Raw genomic sequence first — 20,314 nt, 5'->3', positions numbered from 1 at the left:
ACTATCACTTTTCTTGGTTGACATGTTACCTATCTGTATGCCAAATTTCATGTTAATCCAAGCGATTATTAAAAATTTAGAGCAAAAAGTGTGATTCAATGTATATATTTACTACATACTTGTATTTCAAACAATTGCAAATTTCTTTATCAGTTTAAAATAAAAATTTTTGACCAGGTAAAGAATTAATAATTATCACAAAATTACAAATAACATTATTACAAATATAATCTAAATACAATAAGTGATAAAATATTTCCAAATGAAACGTTTTGTATCTATTAGCATTGTTTAAAAAAAGATAAAAATTTGTCTAGTTTTTATACAATGCTATCTATTAATAGTAAGAATTTACCATTTCCAAGTAAATAATTAAACACCCTCATCACTGTAAATACAATACAAGTACGATTAAAGACGAACAGTACCGATCGATCTATTTAGTACGTGGCAACAACGCCGTCGTTAATAGAATTAAAATTCGTCGTTATTAAAATGTTCGAATATATATACGTGCCGCCATCTACTGAAAGAATTCTTAAACGTTTAGTTCCTATGATCACCAACCATTTTGACTGTGGCGTTTACATACCCCCTTAAAAACAGAACGTTGCTTAGTTAGGGCAACGTATATTCTAAGAGCTAGAGCCGAAAAATCATCGTCCCAAGTAATATGGAGTTTCGCATGTGAAATGTGTCTATTGTATATTGATAATTATGACCCCTTTTAGGCTGACACCTCAGTAGATACAGGAAGTAGCAATAAGGGATGAAAGGGGAAGTTAGTGTAGTCTTTAAAGGTTTTCACCTCCTATTTTGTTAAACCTCCATCGATTTGCATGAAAATTGGTGACTAGTTAGAGCATACCCCAAGAAATAAAAATGATTTGGTGCCAACTTCCACTTTTACCCTGGGGGTGGACACCACCCTTTCTCGGGGGTGAAAACTATTTTATTAACAATAACCCCACAAATCGATAGAGGGACGAATTATAAGTAAAATTTGTTATATCATGTTATTAAAATAAATCAATACTTTTTGAGTTATTAAAGATCAAAGATTTGTCTGTTTAAGAGCACATGCGCGAAGTTACGGATGATAAAGGGAACATATTAATTAATTGTATGTTACTAAAATATTATTTTTATATTATTTCAATATTATAAATTTAGCAAAAGTGTTTCGAATATGTCAAATATACCCATTATTGGACACCCCCAGTTTTTGAATAGATTCAGTTTATATTGATAGAAAAAATTTAATTAAATATCGAAATAATATAAAAATAATATTCTAACATACAATTAATTAATATGTTGTTTTTATCATCCGTAACTTCACGCACATGCTCTTAAATAGACAAATCTTTGATCTTTAATAACTCAAAAAGTATTGATTTATTTTAGTAACATGATAAAACAAATTTTACTTATAATTTGTCCCTCTATGGATTTGTGGAGTTATTTTTAATAAAATAGTTTTCACCCCCGAAAAGGGGTGGTATCCACCCCCAGAGTAAAAGTGCAAGTTGGCACCAAATAATTTTTATTTCTTGGGGTATGCTCTAACTAGGCACCAATTTTCATGCAAATCGATCGAGGTTTAACAAAATAGGAGGTGAAAACCTTCAATGACTGCACTAACTTTCCCTTTTCATCCCTTATTGCTACTTCCTGTAACCACTGAGGTGTCAGCCTGAAAGGGATCATAATTGTCAATATACAATGGACACATTTCACAGGAAAAACTCCATATTACTTATGACGATGATTTTTCGGCTCTAGCTCTCCGTCTATACTGAAAAAAATATTGTACATAGTACCAATGAACGCCAATCATTGACTTTTTTTTACATTGATTCAATGAAAATTTCGTTAATACTATAAACCGATACATTTCTTAAAACTCTGTAAGTGTTTTTATTGGTGTAAAAAAATCACGTGACAACAGTTGCAGACTCCTAGCAGACAGTCACCCTGCAGACTCTGAGGAGCGGTGTTTGGCACTAGTGATTTGGTTGATTTTTCTAAGGTATGTATTTACATATATTTTTAACTATTTATAAATTACTTTGTTGGATTTCTATAAAAAAAAGTTTTACTTCTATTTCCACTTTTGCAGATTGATATGGACTTTGGAGTGGCGTTTGGAAATGGAAATGAACTTATTGATGGATGGGACAGCAATTTCGAAAGAATTATCTCCTTTCTTCGGTGTGAAAGTCATATCAAGGATAAAGCAAATAAAATTTTATTTGAAAAGATTACCCATGAAGACATTACGGAATGTAAGTACCTATTTGATTATTCAATCATGCATATCTAGTATTAATTAATTTTTATTCTCTCTAAATTTGTTCAAAATCTAATTCGATACATAGGTAAAAGAATATAGGAACTATGTGAAAATATTTCTAAATTGTATAATCTTATAAAAGATTAGTAAATTAAATCTTTAGGTGATTAAACCGTAAAGAATTGAAAAATATTATTAACTCTTGCAGTCGGTAGTATCTATCAAAGTAAAAATATCACATCACAACATCTCAACATCTAGCAATTTTTTTCAGGATAAATTAAAATATTTCTATAAATAAAAGTGATACCCAAAAATACAACTATGTTCAATATTTAGATTTATTTTTTTATAATAATTATTAATATTAATTGTAGATGGCTAACATGCAGTTATTCTTTGGGTTCTACATCGATATCTTGTACGAACTAATAAAATATCCCATCAGAGATTTCCAGTAATCATTCTTACATCGGGAAGCCCCAGCAAGAAGTCGAAGATCATATTAGATTTTTGAAATCAAAGAAAAATGGCATTCAACCATTTGTTTTTTGTATGGGTGGTGATAATTAATCCCAGAGAGATGTATTTGTGGAGATGTTATTGTAGACGTATTTATTTTCACGATATCAGGTATATATTTTTTATATATTTTATATATTTTATAAGAAGAATCAATTCCTTTTTATAATAATCAATACCATTATAAAAAGTTGTTTGTGTTAATTAAAAATATATGTTTTTTTTCTTTAAACTTATAAATAGGGTAACGGGTACAGTGATTGGCCACTTAAGGGATTTCAAATTGAATTAAAATTGTAAATTGGTATATTTTAATGTGAAATATTTTGTAAGGGTTTTTTAGTATCAATGAAACATCAAATTTTATAAAAACTCAGGTTATTTTAGTAAAAATAATAATGTACATAAAAATTTAATACAAGTTTAAAAACATACAAAATTACACAGTTATTGGCCATGCAAACATAGTTATTGGTATATAGAATTACAGTTATTGGCCACTCATAAAATTCCTAATTTTCTTTTTTTGTTTGTGCAGTTAGGGCACACAAAACTATTTAGATTTTCAATTTCTTGTTGTCTTTTAACACAACTACCAATATGGGAGCCTCTGACACAAAATAAACATTTTATTCCAACTTTTGATTTAGAAATATTTTAGGAACAAGAATAGCACAATCCTGTATACAAAAGATTATTATTTACAGATATGTTGGTGTTGTCTGATTGTTTCACCAATATATCTGAGAGAATTTGTATTTTTTCATGTTCTGGATATCCCTCTGTTTCGAAAAACAACTTTCTTTTAGCCGACTCACCAGCACGTTTTTCTTTGCTGGTTTCCAAATTTGTACATAATTTGCTTTGATGCTTTGCATTTTACAGAATCAGGAAATTGGTTCCGTGGCAGTTCGTGGTTTTCTTTGGCGTTAATCACTTCTGGTATATGTACTCTAACTCCACTTCTCAAAGTAGTGCTTTTAATTGTATGATCAAGAAGTGTGTCTGATTTAAAAGTATTTGTATCTACAATATCACCTGTATTTAGTGTAACATTTTCTTTATTCTTCACATTTTGACATTTTTTGCTCTCGGAATTGGCTGTGGTGGCAATTTTTTTATTACTTTCTTCTTGGTTTCTTTATTTTGTTTACCTTTATTGTTTGCTTTTGCGTCAATTCGCTTTTGTTTTCGTTCTAATTTTATTTTTTCTTGTTCGTCTTTCTCTGCAATTTTACGCCTCTCTGCATTTTGACGATCTGCAGAAGTGAGCACGAAAGGCAACCGTTCTGTTTGCTTTTTACCCTTTCTTTCTGGGGTTTTTGGCCAAAAAAGAATTTGTCAATTGAGGTGTCAATTTCTTTATATAATGTGTTGTCTTGATTTACTAAAGGCAGATTATCGGATGTCGTTTGAATATCTAAAGTCATTGTATCTTCTATGACAATAGTATCTTTTTGTTTGGGTTTTCTCGTCTAAACTTTAATACTGCCCGGTTCCAATTTGCCTTTAATGGTTTAAATACAGCAACATCTGCAGGCTGTATAATTCTGGTCGCATTGGGATATAATGCCACTAAAATAATTTGTAACTTTGAGCATAATTCATTGGTTTGAATGGTTAAGTGAGTTTTATGTCCATCAACGAACAAAATGACTGGAAATTTAGTGTTTTTGCAACTAGGTACTTATATAAGACGTTTCCTGTGTATTCATAGAAGTTTTCATTCTTCATCCATCCCGTATCGCTACAGCCTATGCCCCATTCTCGAGGAACTGAATTTATAACATTGCTAGGAAGTCGTTTGTATGGGTAAATAATCATCGGTGCTGTTATTTCTTCAGATGCTGCAAACCTAAACATAACCGTCAAATTAACTTTGGAGTGATGTTCTATTTGATATACATTTTTGCTTCCCTTTGCAGCCAACACTCGTTTATTTTTGGGACACAAGAGGAAGCAGGTTTCATCCCCATTAAAAACACGTGAAGGGTCTTGAAGAATATCAATGTAACGTTTACGGTGTAAATATTCTTGAACACCGGTGAACCACTTTCTTATATCTTTTTCAGACACAACTGAACTTGCTGCTGTTACCGCTTCTGGAGTTCGCTCGCTTAAATCTGGATGTCTCTTTAAAAATAATCTATACCAACCTCTTCCGGGCCGATTGTCAGTAAAAGGATTAGCACGTGGATTTGCATCAAGAAAACCTTTAACCAAGTCTTGTATATTTTCCACTCTTACTGGAAAACCTTTGTCTTGGCATGTTACGATCCAATTCTTTAAACGATTCTCTTCCTCCAAAGAAAGAATAGGATTGGGACCAAGGTTAGATTTTGATTAAATTTTTCGCTTGCGCTAAACTGCAGTGTTGCTCTTGGCACATTAAATTGTTCAGCGGCTTTCCGTTGGCTCATGCCATTTTCTATGGCCTGAAAAGCAGACTGAAGATCTTGTTCTGTATATTTTTGTGATACGTTTTATCTTTCCGGATATTTGGCATTTTTTATTCTAAAAATAAAAATCATTTAATAGTATCTAATAATGTTATCTACAATACGGACGTTTCAAATTTGATTCAGATTGCCCGCATTGGCATTAATTTTATAACAACTAAAATAATTGTAATTTTATAAAAACGAATCCGGACAAAAAATATATTCTTATTACACATTACAGTTATTGGCCACCCTGTGGTTTAGTTATTGGCAGTCGGCCAACCACTAGTTATTGCCATAAAAAATAAGAAAAAATGCTTGAAATATGTTGTGTTGGGCCAAACTAAGCTAAAAGAGCCTAAATTACAATAAATATTTTAATTTAAAGTAGGTACAGTAATTGGCCCGTAGGCCAATCATTATAATGCGGACATATTTAAGATACAGTGCTTGGCCACTAAAATTTACCGCCAAAAAATTATAACCTTACTATTAAAACCACCGATAACGTAAGATGTACCCCACTAAATCATCACAAAACATTAATATAAGCAGATACACAATATTATTAGCCAAGATAACTCACCTCATGAATGGCCCTCCTTAACAAATTCTTTAAAAAACTCTTAAAACTGGATGCACCTGTTAAGCTTCGAACAACACACGCTGTCACAACTAGACAATATTAACTGAGAGAGATAATGGCTAGACCAAATATATAGCAATGTTGCCGAATTGCAATGCAAATACATTTATTTCCTTATACTTTCTAAAAATCTTAATATTTCGGATTTTTGTGAAAGTGGCCAATCACTAGTGACCGGCCAACAACTGTACCCGTTACCCTACTTAATATTAGTTTGAGAATCGGCAAAAAATCGTTGCTTCAACCTATATTTGTAATATTTATGAAGATATTAAGTCGTCATTTTGTTTACTTATTAACTATTTGTATGTTATATACAAATATACATGAAGATGACATTCACTGAACCAAAAAAGTACGTAAATATAATGAAAAAAACATTGATTCAAAAACGGGGAGCATTAATTTTCGTCCAATGATCAGTATCGTTGGTCCAATGTAAGTAGATATCTTAACTAATGCTCAAAATCATTAATTTTTATGAATTAGTACGTTCGTTCAATGTACTTTCTAGTTAAGAATTAATGTACCGATACATTGATTCAATGTATCGATCCACTGATTCAATGTACCGATACATTTATTCAATGTGCCGATACATTGATTCTTAACTAGAAAGTACATTGGATGAACGTACTAATTCATAAAAATTAATGTTTTTGAGCATTAGTTAATGTATCTACTTACATTGGACCAATGATACTGATCTTTGGACGAAAATTAATGCTCCCCGTTTTTGAGTCAATGTTTTTTTCATTATATTTACGTACTTTTTTGGTTCAGTGTAGTATTTCTTATAGACGACAGAAACGTGCCATAGGGTCTATTGAATAAAAAGAAGTATTTGCTTTTACTTCCTCGTATTTAAGTATTTACTTAATAGTATGTAATTGAATAAAGCATTGTAGAAATGACTTTATTCAATTAGTATTAAGTAAATACTTAAATACTTGTAAGTAAGTAAAAGCAAATAAGTACTTCTATTTATTCAATAGACCCAATGTCACGTATTCTCATTAGAATGAATTATATATCGACATAAACTATATATATGGTAACTGCCAGAGTAACAACATTGGAACATAGAACATTGGAGCATCAAAAACTTACTACAGAACGTAATAATTGATTACAGGTACACGCACTTATAACAACCATATACAAAAACGCGAGTACCACAATAAAATTGACGGACGAAGCACGCTATAGAACCAATAAAATTGGAAAAGAGAGTTAGGCAAGGAGATACAATATCGCCGAAATTGTTCACTCAGGCTATAAAAGACATCAACAAAAATATACATATAAACAAGCTAGATAGAAAAGCGACAGAGGTAGGTCTAGAGATGAACTATAGTAAAACCAAGACTATGACAAACCAAGAAGACAAATTAGAAATAGTAGTCAAACAAAATAAATTAGGTCAGGTGGCAGAATACATATACCTAGGACAGGTAATAAAGCTGAACAGGGAAAATTAAGCAGAAGAAATAAACAAAAAAGAACTTGGTTAGCATGGGCAACATTTGGTAAACTATCATATACTCTAAAAAAATATTACCCTCAATATATAGGCTATTAATTACGTATTTTAGAAAGGAACTACAACGTTAACGAGGTTTTATTGTTTCATATAGTCAATGGACCTCTAGATATAAAAAAACCGCGGAGTGCTACCATTTAGTGGGGTGCGTTTTTGAGAAAGGGATGAATTAGTCCCTAGGCACAGGGCGAATTAGGGTGAGTTCTATGCACGTTTGGTACAAACACTCCTACAGGAAAACTGTTCTAGGTTAAATTTACTATCAAAATATTACATTTTAAAGTCAAAAATATTTTTTTTTTACAAAAATATATTCAAAAGAAAAGCAAGAAAAAAACACCTAAGGTAGCATTTTTGTTTCTTGTCCCATAACTTTTTTCAACGGCGATATAGGTATAGGCATTGCTTCACAGAAAAAAAACTCCCATCCTTCCTCTTTAAAATGACGTTTGGTATAAGTCTCTATGATTTACAGTTTTCAAAATATGATTTTTGAAATTTCACCACTCACACCGATTTTGTGCCATTTTCCTTGTTACTTCGCAAACATTGTTCTGTAACTATTTTTTACGCAGCTTTAGGTATATGCAATGTTACATTTAGTAGGAAGAAAAGTCAATTACCTTTAAAATGGTCTATCGTAGAAGACTGTATGATTATTTTTAAGCAAGATACGGTTTTAAAAATTTTATACTTTTAATGATTTTTGATGTATTTTACGATTATTTTTAAATTTCTCATTATAACTTTTTTTATTGTATATTTAGGTATATACATTGTCCAATAAAAAAGAAAGCATATTTTCTTTCTTTAAAATGGTGTAATGTAAAAAATTCTAGGTCTATTTTTGAACAAGATAAGCTTTTTCAAATCTTAGCATATACACATGCAATTGGTCCCACTAAGTTGGAACCATATGGAAAACATTTTATTATTAACTTTATGAAAAAAATTATTATTTATAAAATTCTCTGCATAGTCTAAAACCTAAGATGTAATTATCAGATATAAAATTTTATCAATAGTGTACGAGGTATGCTAAAAGATATGAATTTCGCTCAAGAGTAAAGTACCTTTATATTTCACAATATCGAAAAGTGTTATTAAGAAAAGTTACTTGGAATTAAAAATTATATTACAATATGCAATTTTATTCTTCTAATTGAAAAATAATTTTTTTTTTAATTTTTCTCAAATTACGGATACCCTTGGATATCCTACGGATATCTTGTTTAAAAATAGTCCTAGAGGTGTTTGCAATACACCATATTAAAGTAAAGAAAATAACCTTTTTTTATTCCACAATGTATATACCTAAATGTACAAGAAAAAAAGTCATAATGAGAAGTTTAAAAAATAATCATAAACAATATCAAAAATCATTAAAAGTATAAAACCTTGAAAAAGCATAACTTGTTTAAAAATAGGCGTACAGCCTTATACAATAGACCATTTTAAAGGTAATTGACTTCTCTTTCTACTAAATGAACCATTGCATATACCTAGAAATGCGTAGAAAAAAGTTACAGAACAATGTTTGCGAAATAATGGGGAAAATGGCTCAAAAATTCTGTGAGCGGCAAATTTTGAAAAATCCTATTTCGGAAACAATAAATCCTAGAGACTTCTTCCAAACGTTATTTTAAAGAGGAAGGATGGTAGTTATTTCTCGCTGAAGCAATGCCTATACCTATATCGCTGTGGAAAAAAGTTATGAGGCAAAAAACAAAATTGCTTTTTTTCGTGTTTTTTTCTTGCTTTTCTTTTGAATATATTTTTGTAAAAAATAATACTTTGGACTTTAAGACATGATATTTCCATAGTAAATTTAACCTGGAACAATTTTCCTGTAGAAGTGTTTGTACCAAGAGTGAATAGAACTCATCCTTATTCGCCCTGTGCCTAGGGACTAATTCACCCCTTTCTCAAAAACGCACCCATTTAAATGGTAGCACTCCGCGGTTTTTTCAAACTTAGAGGCCCATTGACCATATGAGACAATAAAATCCCATTAACGTTGTAGTTCCTTTTAGCTCTCTTATTTTGAACATAATCAATAGCCTAATATGCGAACGAAAGTATTCAACCAGTGCATATTTCTAGTTGTCATATATGGCTTACAAAAACTCACTTTCACAAAGGAGAACATCGACAGGATATCCAAAACACAAAAAATGGAAAGGCAGATGTTGGGTATCGGTCTTAAAGACAGAAAAAAAAACTCATGGATCAGAGAAAAAACAAAGGACGTATTAAGACAGGTTGAAAAATTTAAATGGAACTTCGCCGGCCGCAATCTGCGGTAAAAAGATGAAATATGGAATGAGTGAATTCTACACTGGATACCATAAGAATAGAAAAGAAAAAGAGGAAGACCATAGATGAGATGGACGGACTACCTTAAGAGAAAAGTAGGAACGGGCTGGATGCAGATCGCCCAGTAATGGGCGTTTAAGGCTGATTATATGGACAGAACTGCCAAAAAAACCTTAATACTGCAAAGTAAATACTATCTAACACGGCTATGATTATTTTTGTGTTACAAAAAAACATACAGCATAGGATACAGCAAGGAAGGAAAGTAACTCGTATTTTAAATGGTCTACTATGGTCTAACAGGGTGAAGCTTGACACAAAATTAACAATCTACAGAACAATTGTGGAACCTATTATAACTTATGGAGCAGAGTGTTGGCAACTTACAGAAAAGGAAAGGAAAAATATAGAAGTAGTAGAAATGGATTACTTACGTAGAGCATGCAGGGTATCTAGATTAGAACACGTACCAAATGAGGAAATAAGACGACGGACAAAGAGTGTATAATCCACGGTTGACCATATAGAAACAAAGAAATTTCTATGGTGTGGTCATGTTATGAGGATGTCAGAGGAAAGGTGGCCAAAAAGAGCATTAAATTATACACTCATAAATAGAAGAAGAGAAAGGCCTACAGAAACATGGAATAGAGGCATAGAACGGTCTGTGGCAGATATAGCTATTTAAGAAAACGAATGGGTGGATAGAAAACGATGGCAAGCGAAATTTGGGATGCGGAGGAGACCGTAGCAACCCCACTGCTTATATAATTAAAACATATGCTCGGAGTCTGTGGTGGTTGTAACAAAAGATTAGTTTTAAAGTATTTTTTAAATAAATTTTAAACCTGGTTTTATATATCCAGACTCCCTTTTTGATAGGGGCATATGTACAAAAAGCAGTTGATCACATAACATCATTCAACCCAAATATCTCGCATTACAGACATACTTTTTGAACTTAAAAACTTGAAGAACACTAGAAGTTTCTACTGTATACTGCTAAACGAAGTTATAATTATGTTACAAATACGTACTTATCTACCTACACATTCAAATTTTAATTACAAATAATACAAATATCTCTGGTATATTTTACACTAAGTAAATCCAAAACGTTGAAAAGTCATATATATTATAAAACGTTTCTGGCTAGCAATTATGAAATAACTTCTATTTAGAAGTGACAAACATAGAATAAACAAACTTAAAGACTTACCACTCATAAAGTTGTATATGATAGGGTTGACGGCGCTGTTGGCGTAACACAGCCAGTGGGAGATCAAAGAAAGGGCCCTGTTCATTTCGGTGTTAGTCAGTCGTAGTGTCAGCCTGTAACAAATCGGCATAAATTACTTTATCTGGAGATTATTACGGATACGGATCTCTTTGTGGGAGAATGATAGGCCGGAATTTAAGGGGTTGTGACTTCAATATAAATATAGTGTTGTGTCGGAGGTGAAATTACTTTAATGATGTAGTAGAAAAGGGAGGAAAAATTATATATAAAAAGTAAAGATTTAATGTTGCAGTTCACGGAGTTTTCTTTAGGAAATAGTCCAATCAACAGCCATTTTCTCGTGGTCTCTCGTGGTTTCTTTTGAGAATCAAGGTCGATTTTCTTGAAATTATTCTTTTTTTATTTAAATTAACGTGTCTCAGCAACGCAGGCCATTGACACTGTTACAAAAGTAAGGTTTACAGTATGTTTAAATTACAAGAATTAAGAAAATTAAGAATTTAAATTAAGAAATTACAATATCAGCAAAATGATAAAACCAGCATTTATATAGCGTAGTATAACCGAGAGTCTTTGAGAAATATTATCGCATTATTAAAGTTAATATTACCACTAAAAGTGGCGGTTTGGTCTTCTTCCAGTTTATGTTGTCTTCGGGTGTTCGTGTATAGCTGGCACTCAACTAGTATGTGTTTGACGGTGACACGAGTGTTGCAGGTATGACACCAAGGAGGATTTCCCTGGCTCATCAGGTAACCATGTGTTAGACGGCAATGTTCAATTCTTAGTATTCTCATGAAAACTTTGTCCCTTCTACAAAGTGCTGGTATTTTTAAGGCAGGTATTCTGGGTTGAATACTATGGAGTTTTGAGTTTGTTCTATTCCAGAGGTTTTGCCAGACTCTCAAGCACATTTGGTTTACTGTATGTTGTAAATCTACACCAAGTTGTATACTCTCCATCGGAATGTCAGAACGGGATGCCTCTTTGGCCGCTTGATCGGCGTTTTCGTTTCCTTTAATACCCACGTGCGATGGAGTCCAAATAATGCTAACCGATACGCTCTTATCTAATTAAATGTGGCATGCATTGTGGATATTTTGAATTAGTGGGTTTTGGGAGTAAAAGTCCTTGATGGATAGTATGGAAAATAGCGAATCAGTGCAGATTGCAAGGTTTTTGCTTTTGTTGGTTGGAAAACTAAGTGATTTCATGACAGCATATAGTTCGGCTGTGAAGATGCTTCAGTAATATGGAAGACGGTAGGTAGCTATAACTTTATTCGTGGTAGTCACAGACGAATCAACGTGATCTTCGAGTTTAGAAGCATCTGTGTAGAGTGTAGATGATTGAGTCATACTGTTTGGTGTGGATGAGTTCAAGGAAGGATGACTTTAGGGTGGAACTAGGGTTTTTTTTTTGTTATAATGTGTTGATAGACGGATGTTTATAGTGGGTAATGTTATTGTCCATGATGGAATGTTAGAATATGAGATTGGAGTAGTATTTCGTAAGTCTATATTACCTACTAGTTTTTTAAGAATTTGATAAGCTGGTATAACTGTTCTGGGTTTGTTTACTGTCGTTGGTTTGGTAGAGTTGATTAACCCATTGACTGGATTCTTTGGATTAGCTGATGCTTTGACAAAGTATGACAAAAGAAGTCGCTGACGGCGAATATGAGTAGGTGGTTCGTTAGCTTCGATTTGAATACTTTCAATGGGACTAGATCTAAACGCACCAAGGCATATTCGAAGAGCGGTGTTTTGGATGATATTGAGGCAATTTAGTTGTGAATTGGGAGCTGACATGTATAATATACTTCCATAGTCCATTTTTGAACGAATTAAAGATCGGTAAATTCTCAACAACATATCTTCATCTGTTCACCACTGATGATGCGCTAGTGATTTTAAGATATTTATTCTTTTAAGACAGGTACCTTTTAATTCTTGAATATGATATCTCCAAGATAACTTTTTATCCAAGATTACACCTAAAAATTTTTGTTGATGAACTACTTGTAGTGGGGTGCCATTTAAGGTTAAATTAATTAAGTTGGAATTATGTTTTTTACTAAAATGAACTATTTTAGATTTTTTTGATGAAAATTTAAATCCTGTTCCTTTTGACCAACTGTGGATATCATTTAAAGCAGTTTGAATTAAGGCGCAAGTGGATGATGTGGTTTTGCCTTGAGAGAAAATTACTAGATCATCTGCGTATATTGTATATTTGACTGGGGCGGGGGTCGAATCGGTGTGCCAATATTATTTATACTCATCAAGAATAGAGTAGTACTCAGAACTGATCCTTGTGGTATACCATTTTCAGTAAGTTGTATTGCCGAGAATTTTCCGTTGGTAGGGACTCTGTAGGTTCTATTAGACAAAAAGTTCTCGAGAAAGTAATATACATTACCATTTAATTTCATTTTTTGAAGTGTTTCTAGAACTACCGATTTCTGAACTGTATCAAATGCGCTCTCTATGTCGAGAGATACAGCAATTAAATCTCTGTTGCTGGCGAAGGCATGTGCAATTTCATTTTGTAAGATAATTAGGTTGTCTAGTGTACAGCGATTTTTTTTAAATGCTGATTGGGCTTTGTCAAAAAAACATTGCTTCTCAAGATACCAGATAAGTTGAAAACTTAGCATCTTTTCTAAGAGTTTGCACAGTGTGCATGTCAAAGAGATTGGTCTGAAAGAGTTTACTCTGTTATACAGTGAGTCAGATTTCTTGATTGGAATAACAAGCGATTGTTGCCAAAGAGAAGGAAATTCTTGGCTTGTCCATATAATGTTATATAACTCAAGTAATTTCGATTGTGTACTTGGATGTAGATTTTTAAGGAAAATAGAGGGGATCATGTCGGGTCCTGATGCCGAATTTTTTAAAGTGGAAATGGCAAATTCGAGTTCTGACAAAGAGAAAGGAAGATTTATACACTCTATATGACTGGAATTTGTTGAGTAAGTTTTTGTGGATGTTTGTTGTTCTAAGGATATATTTTTTTTACCTTTCGTTTTGTTGCTAAAGTATGCAGCAATTTTTTCTGAAATTTCCTGGTTATCAGTAATAACTTTATTTTCTTGGATGAGTGCAGGAATTTTATATGATGTGTTGTGTCCTTTCATTTGTCTGATTTTGTTCCACACTTGAGAGGGGTTTGTGTTAGAGTTAATAGAGCTAACGAATCCTTCTTGCTTTTCTTGAGCGTACGTTTCGATAAGGCTCTTATTTTTTTGAAATGTATAAGATCTGTTTCATTGCGTGTTCGTCGATATTTATTTAAAGCTTTTTTACATTCTCTTACAGCAGTTTGGCATGTATTATTCCACCATGGAACAGCTCTTTTTCTTGTGAAATTTGTATTGTATATGCCAATGCATTGTTCAGCTGAAGAGAGTAAACAATTAGTAAAAACATTTATGTTTTTATTTACATCATATTCAAACAAGATCTGATCGGTTTTTCCCTAACAGTTTCGCTAAAAATATTCCAGTTCGCTTTTGAAATTTTCCATTTAATCTTAGTTTGAATGGGTTGAGAAGTATTATTAGAGATGATGATTGGGTTAGTGGTTACTATTGTATAGGTCGTCCAATGTGTACCAGGAGAGGAGAGGAGCAGAACCAGGTTCACAAATACTTAGATCAATAGATGATGTGCTGCCAGATTGGACATGAAAATATGTGCTGCTACCTGTATTTAGAACATTTATATTTAAATAATTTATCACCTTTTCAATTAGTTTGTCACGCGCAGATGTATATTTGGACCCCCACATAGGACTATGAGAGTTAGTCACCAACTAGAATAAACGGAGTTGGAAGCTGATTAATTAAATTTGTGATTTCAGTTGGAGAGAGTTTGTAATTTGAAGGGATGTGTAAGTTGCATATTACGGTTTTTTGTGAACACCAAGCGGTTATTGCTGTAGTTATTGTTGTAGCTTCGAGATCGGTGTCTAGATGGAATTGTTGATGGTATACATCAGAGGAAACGAAGAGTGATGTCCCGCCACTTGCTCGTAGGTGCGAAGTTCTGATAAAATTGTAGCCAATGTAGTTTTTTAGAAAAGGTGTATGACAATGGGTAAAGTTTGTTTCTTGGAGACAGAAAAATTCTGGGGAGAATTCAGAGGTGAGATGTTGAAGGTGTTCTAAGCGTGGATAAAATCCATCGCAGTTTTACTGGATTAGAGTGAAGGATAAAGTAAATTGACAGATATTATTTATTTTTGTGAATGTTGGGAGGTAAGAGAAGTATCGGAGAATGACTCGTCATCACTATGATCTGTTTGTAAAAGACACGGTATTGTTGATATATCATTATTTTCTGCAGATTTATCATTGCATTGTTGTTTGATTTTTTTTTATTAATCGTGTGAGTCTGTGTTTTATTGTTCTTTCAGAAAGGTGTGTATACATAGAGTGTAAATTGGTAAGAAGTGTGTTAATGTCGTTTGTAAACTCAAGGGCTTCATGGTAGGGGTCATTGCTACCTTTACTATTTTCTAAAAACGCAAAAAGTTCGTTTAGAGAGAGGATATTTTGTGGATTTTTGGTGTAGTATTTAGTTATGTCAAGTCTAGTGATATCGGTGATAATAGTATCATCCGTTTTTCGCCTCTTCTTCTTGGATTTCTTATTACTTTTTAATTAATTGGGAATATCAGGAGGTTGCATTTCGAAAGTGTCAGCTAACGGAGATGTAGGAAGACTAGATTCGTCATTAAGTGAGTCCGTAGGAGGTCTTTTTAGGCCTGTTATTGGAATTTCAGATTACTGGTCGCTTTTATTCATGCTCGTGCTAGGTTCAATGTTAATGGGTGGGGCTTTTGTCTCTATCTGTGTAGGAACGATGGAAGATGAAGGTCTTTTTGGACTGTTGCTTGAAGTTGAGATGACTGGTCGCTTTCATTTATGTTTGTGTTAGGTTCAATGTTAAAAGTTGGGGCTTGGGTCTCTGACTGTGCAGGAATACTGGAAGATGGGGGATTGTTGCAATTATTTGCAACGTATCCGGTTAATTTGCAGAGAAAACATTCCATTCTATCTGTAGAAAGGAATATTCTATGTTCGGTGCCATCGTATAGAATAAGTAGTGATGTCTGTAGTTCGTAGTTTTCAGAAGGGGAATTTATATAAACTTTGCGCCTGAAACTTAATACGTGGCTGTATTCATCTCCAGGGATACCTGCTTTGAGAAACGATATGGGGGATGCTAGGTGTAAACCAAGACTTTTTATAGCGTTTTCAGCAATTTCATGAGGAATAACAGGTGGAATATTCGAAATCAAAATTCTTTTGGTTGGAGATATTATAAGCCTTCGAATGTTGAGAGAAAATGTGTTGATTTGAATTGATGGGTGAGAATTTATTAATTTTTCAACTAGTTCGGAGTTAGATAAGTAAATACATACCCTATTATTAGATATTCTAGATGCGAAGCAAATATTTTTGGCTTCAATGATATTACCAATTGCGTGAACGTAGTCATATAGTTTTAAACTGTTCTCGGCATGAAGAACTACTGCCTGATTTTTTCTCGGAAACGATGGGATCGGGACGGCTTTTAATGCAGCAGTGTACGATAAGTTATTGTTGGTGGTTGAGTTGGTGTTGTTTGCAGTTTTGTTTGTTGACATTGTTGGTTTTGAGCTGTCCTCGTAGTCAAAGACAGCTTCTTCAGTTTGGTTTGCCATACTTATTGAGAGTTGGGAGGTTGCACCTTATTATTCAACTTATTATGCACCATAGTGGTGCAAGTTGCGAAAGTGCACGTAGATACACTTTACACTCGTACACGCTGCACTTTGTTTTTGTCCGGAACTAGTTTAAAAACGTAAAACAAGTTTAAAAACTATTCATAAACACGGTAATTTACGAGAACAGCAAAAAAGATGTTCCTCTCAGGTACTCGTGTCGAACTCTCTTGAAAATTTAGATTTAGTTAGCTACTATAACCTATGTCAAAATCTACTCTACGCTGAACCGGGCTTTTGCCTGGGGGATGAAAACAACCCCATCTAAAAGATGAAAATTTTTTCAATCAAAATAACTATGGAAGTCGATAGATTAATCAATTCTCAGTAAATTTTATTCCATAAAATTTTTTTGCAAAGTTGTTACTTTCCAACTTATTAGCAATCAAATCTATGCATTTTTCATTGAGAAAATTCACGTTCTATAACCGTTTTTTATGAATAACTTAAAAAAAATTAATTTTATAAAAGAAATCATTCAAAACAAAATTGAAAATAATAAAAAACACAGAGATTCACGTGAAAAAGGTCTATGTAAACCAAAGAGCGACTGAGTTATTGCTCTTTATCTTTAAAGGATGGTTATTTTCGAAGAACATCGAAATGGAGAACTGTCAATCCCACTCAAATAACGAATGTAGTGCAATTTTTTGGAAAAACTTAAGAGATATCTTTTAAATTTCACTAAAAATCCTTTCAAATCAGCTCTGGCAAGAGTTTTTTACATACGAACTGACTGACTTCTGACGAACATAAAGTCGCTCTCTGCTTTTTACTTTTTAAAATGTAAAAATTAAACCCTCACCATTACAATCCTAATAAAAATAAATAGCTTCCCACTTGAAATTAACTTTATTTAGGTATAACTGATACGATCCATGCGATTTGACCGGTTTGGAAGGCTTAGTTTAGAATAAATAGTTGATTAAATCAAAAATGACATTTTTATAATTAAAATTTTTTTCTTAAATAAATCAAAAATTATTCATAATATGAAAAAAAAAGAATGTGTGTGTACTTTGTACGCACGTAAGAAGTTATACTTCTATTATATGATTTCTTAAAAATAAATATATGTACTTTAAACAGTTTGTTTTAATTTTTTTTAAACACCAAACTAATTTTGTGCTTACCGCTTTCAAAAAAATAAAAAAAAAGTATAGGATTGCTCCGGACGCGAACTTAAGACCTCTCGATCTCTGGCCGAATGCTATACCAAACAGGCTACGAAGACTCTGTCGATATCGGTTCGGACATACCTAATGACAATTCACGGTAACAAACAGACAAGGTGAAAAGTATAATAAATATACAATAAAATGTTTTAATAATACTCATCTTACTCCTGAGGAAGACAAATCCAAAGACACAAAAATTATAATAAATATATTTACTATTATTTAGTAAAAACACTAATATATTATTTTTTTCACACCTTTTCTTGCACTGATATATTTATACCTACATAACTTGAAAGATTCAGCAACTAAACGCCATACTGTCTGTTTGCGCATGCGCGCAGTATTATGAAATTTTACTCTCAATCGCACCTAAAGAAGTATAACTTCAAAAATATATCAAATAATAATTGTGCGATTTATTTTACTGAAAATTATGATTTTTGCTGTTTTTTTTTATCATGAATACTTGTAGGTTTATTTAAGGAAAATGCACTTTTTTTAATTATAAAAATGTCATTTTCTATTTAATCAACTATTTTTTCTAAACTAAGCATTCCAAACTGGTCAAATCACATGGATCGTATCAACTATATCTAAATAAAGTTAATTTCTAGTGGAAAGCTATTCATTTCTATTAGCATTGTATTGACGCGGGTGTAATAATAATTGTTACTCTTCAAAAAAAAAGCAGAAAACGAGTAATTTTTGTCATAAGTCAGTCAGTTCTTACGCAAAAAACTTTTGTCAGAGCTTATTTGAAAGGTATTTATGCCTGGTTGCACCAACAGAACTTAAGCTCCAGCTTAGCTAAGCTCTGCTTATAGATAGGACCACCGGAAGTATTACTTACATTGCACCATAATTTTAAATTCTTACCTTGTTATCAAGTATATATTTTATTATATTATGATATTTCTATTATATTTTATTGTATTTATATTACATTAATTCTTATGATATTCTCGGCTTAAGCCTAAGATCTGTTGGTGCAACCAGAATGAACTTTAAAAAATGTCTACTAAGTTTTCCCAAAAAATTGCGCCACATTCGAGTTATTTGAGATTGAAATTTCTCCATTTCGAGGTTCTTCGAAAATAACCATCTTTTAAAAAGCAATTGCTCAGTCGTTATTGGGTTTACGTCGGTATTTTTGAAGCGAATCTGTGTTATTAGCCACAATTTTGTTCTTAATGATTTTTCCTATAAAATTAAATTTTTTTAAAGTTATTCATGAAAAACGATGTAAATTTTTTCATGTTAGTTTTTTCAATGAAAAATGTATATTTTCAATCGCTAATAACTTGGAAAGTATCAATTTTGCAAAAAAAGATTATAGAACAAAGTTTACTCACAATTGGTCACACTATCGATTTACATAGTTATTTTGATTTAATAAATTCTCATCCCCTAGATGGGGTTGTTTTCACCTCCAGGGCAATAGCCCGGTTCGGCCTAGGGTAGATTTTGAAGAAGAGGGTCAACCTAGCTCAAGCTCATTAAAATCGGTGTTGATTATCAAAATTTCACAGTTTTACAGTTTTTTACCTCTGGTGAGTGGTCTAAAAACAATTTTTCGCGGTCCATGTAGCAATAATAGTTATTTATGAAACAGTTCGTGAAGTATGCTTTTTGTGAACGCACGTGATATTTAGCGCAAGAGCGATAGCGGAGCGAATGCTATACATCGCGTAAGTTCGCAAAAAGTACTTCACGCACAGTTTCATACAATATTTTATCTACGATAAACAAATAAAGAAACTGCAACTCTTCGTCACTGGAATTCATTTCTGTTCTACAATTTTAAGAACTTTTAAGAAGAAAATTCTAACTTCTTTCAAACCACAAAACTGTCAAAACTTTTGTTGTAATTTATTGCTCATTATGTCATCACTTCGAAAAAGCGTTCGACAGAGTCCGACATGAAAAACTAATAGAATTATTGAAAAACAGAGATATAGACAGACGAGACTTACGAATTATCATCAATCTGTGTTGGAATCAAAAGGCCAATATAAAAATAGACGAACAAGAGTCCGAGAATATTGATATAAAGAGAGGGTAAGACAGGGTTGTGTACTGTCGCCGCTACTGTTTAACGTGTACAGTGAAGCCATATTTCAGGAAGCGATAGCGGAACTAAGTGATGGAATCTCTATAAACGGAAGAACAGTAAATAACATAAGATTCGCTGATGACACCGTTATAATGGCAGACACCCTTGAGTCGCTACAAGAATTGTTAAATAGAATTAACGATTATTGCATTCGATATGGACTCAAAATAAACAAGAAAAAAACTAAATTTATGATTGTCTCAAAAACACAACATAGAAATGAAAGGTTAATACTAGAGCAAAC

At 32.6% G+C, this 20,314-nt stretch overlaps 1 protein-coding gene across 1 annotated transcript in view; it reads right to left on the bottom strand.

Moving 5' to 3' along the window:
* Positions 1–20,314, bottom strand: part of LOC114331900 (orexin/Hypocretin receptor type 1-like) — a 1,700,655-nt gene that overhangs the window by 78,893 nt on the left and 1,601,448 nt on the right. The window contains exon 9 of the mRNA XM_050658583.1: positions 10,984–11,096. Coding sequence (XP_050514540.1) covers positions 10,984–11,096 — 113 coding nt within the window. The remainder of the gene's footprint in view (positions 1–10,983; positions 11,097–20,314) is intronic.

This window comes from Diabrotica virgifera, chromosome 8 (assembly GCF_917563875.1).
Source record: "Diabrotica virgifera virgifera chromosome 8, PGI_DIABVI_V3a".
In the NCBI taxonomy this organism is placed as follows: domain Eukaryota; kingdom Metazoa; phylum Arthropoda; class Insecta; order Coleoptera; family Chrysomelidae; genus Diabrotica; species Diabrotica virgifera.
The sequence above is the reverse complement of the archived record's forward strand: the minus strand, read 5'-3'. Positions and strand labels throughout refer to the sequence as shown.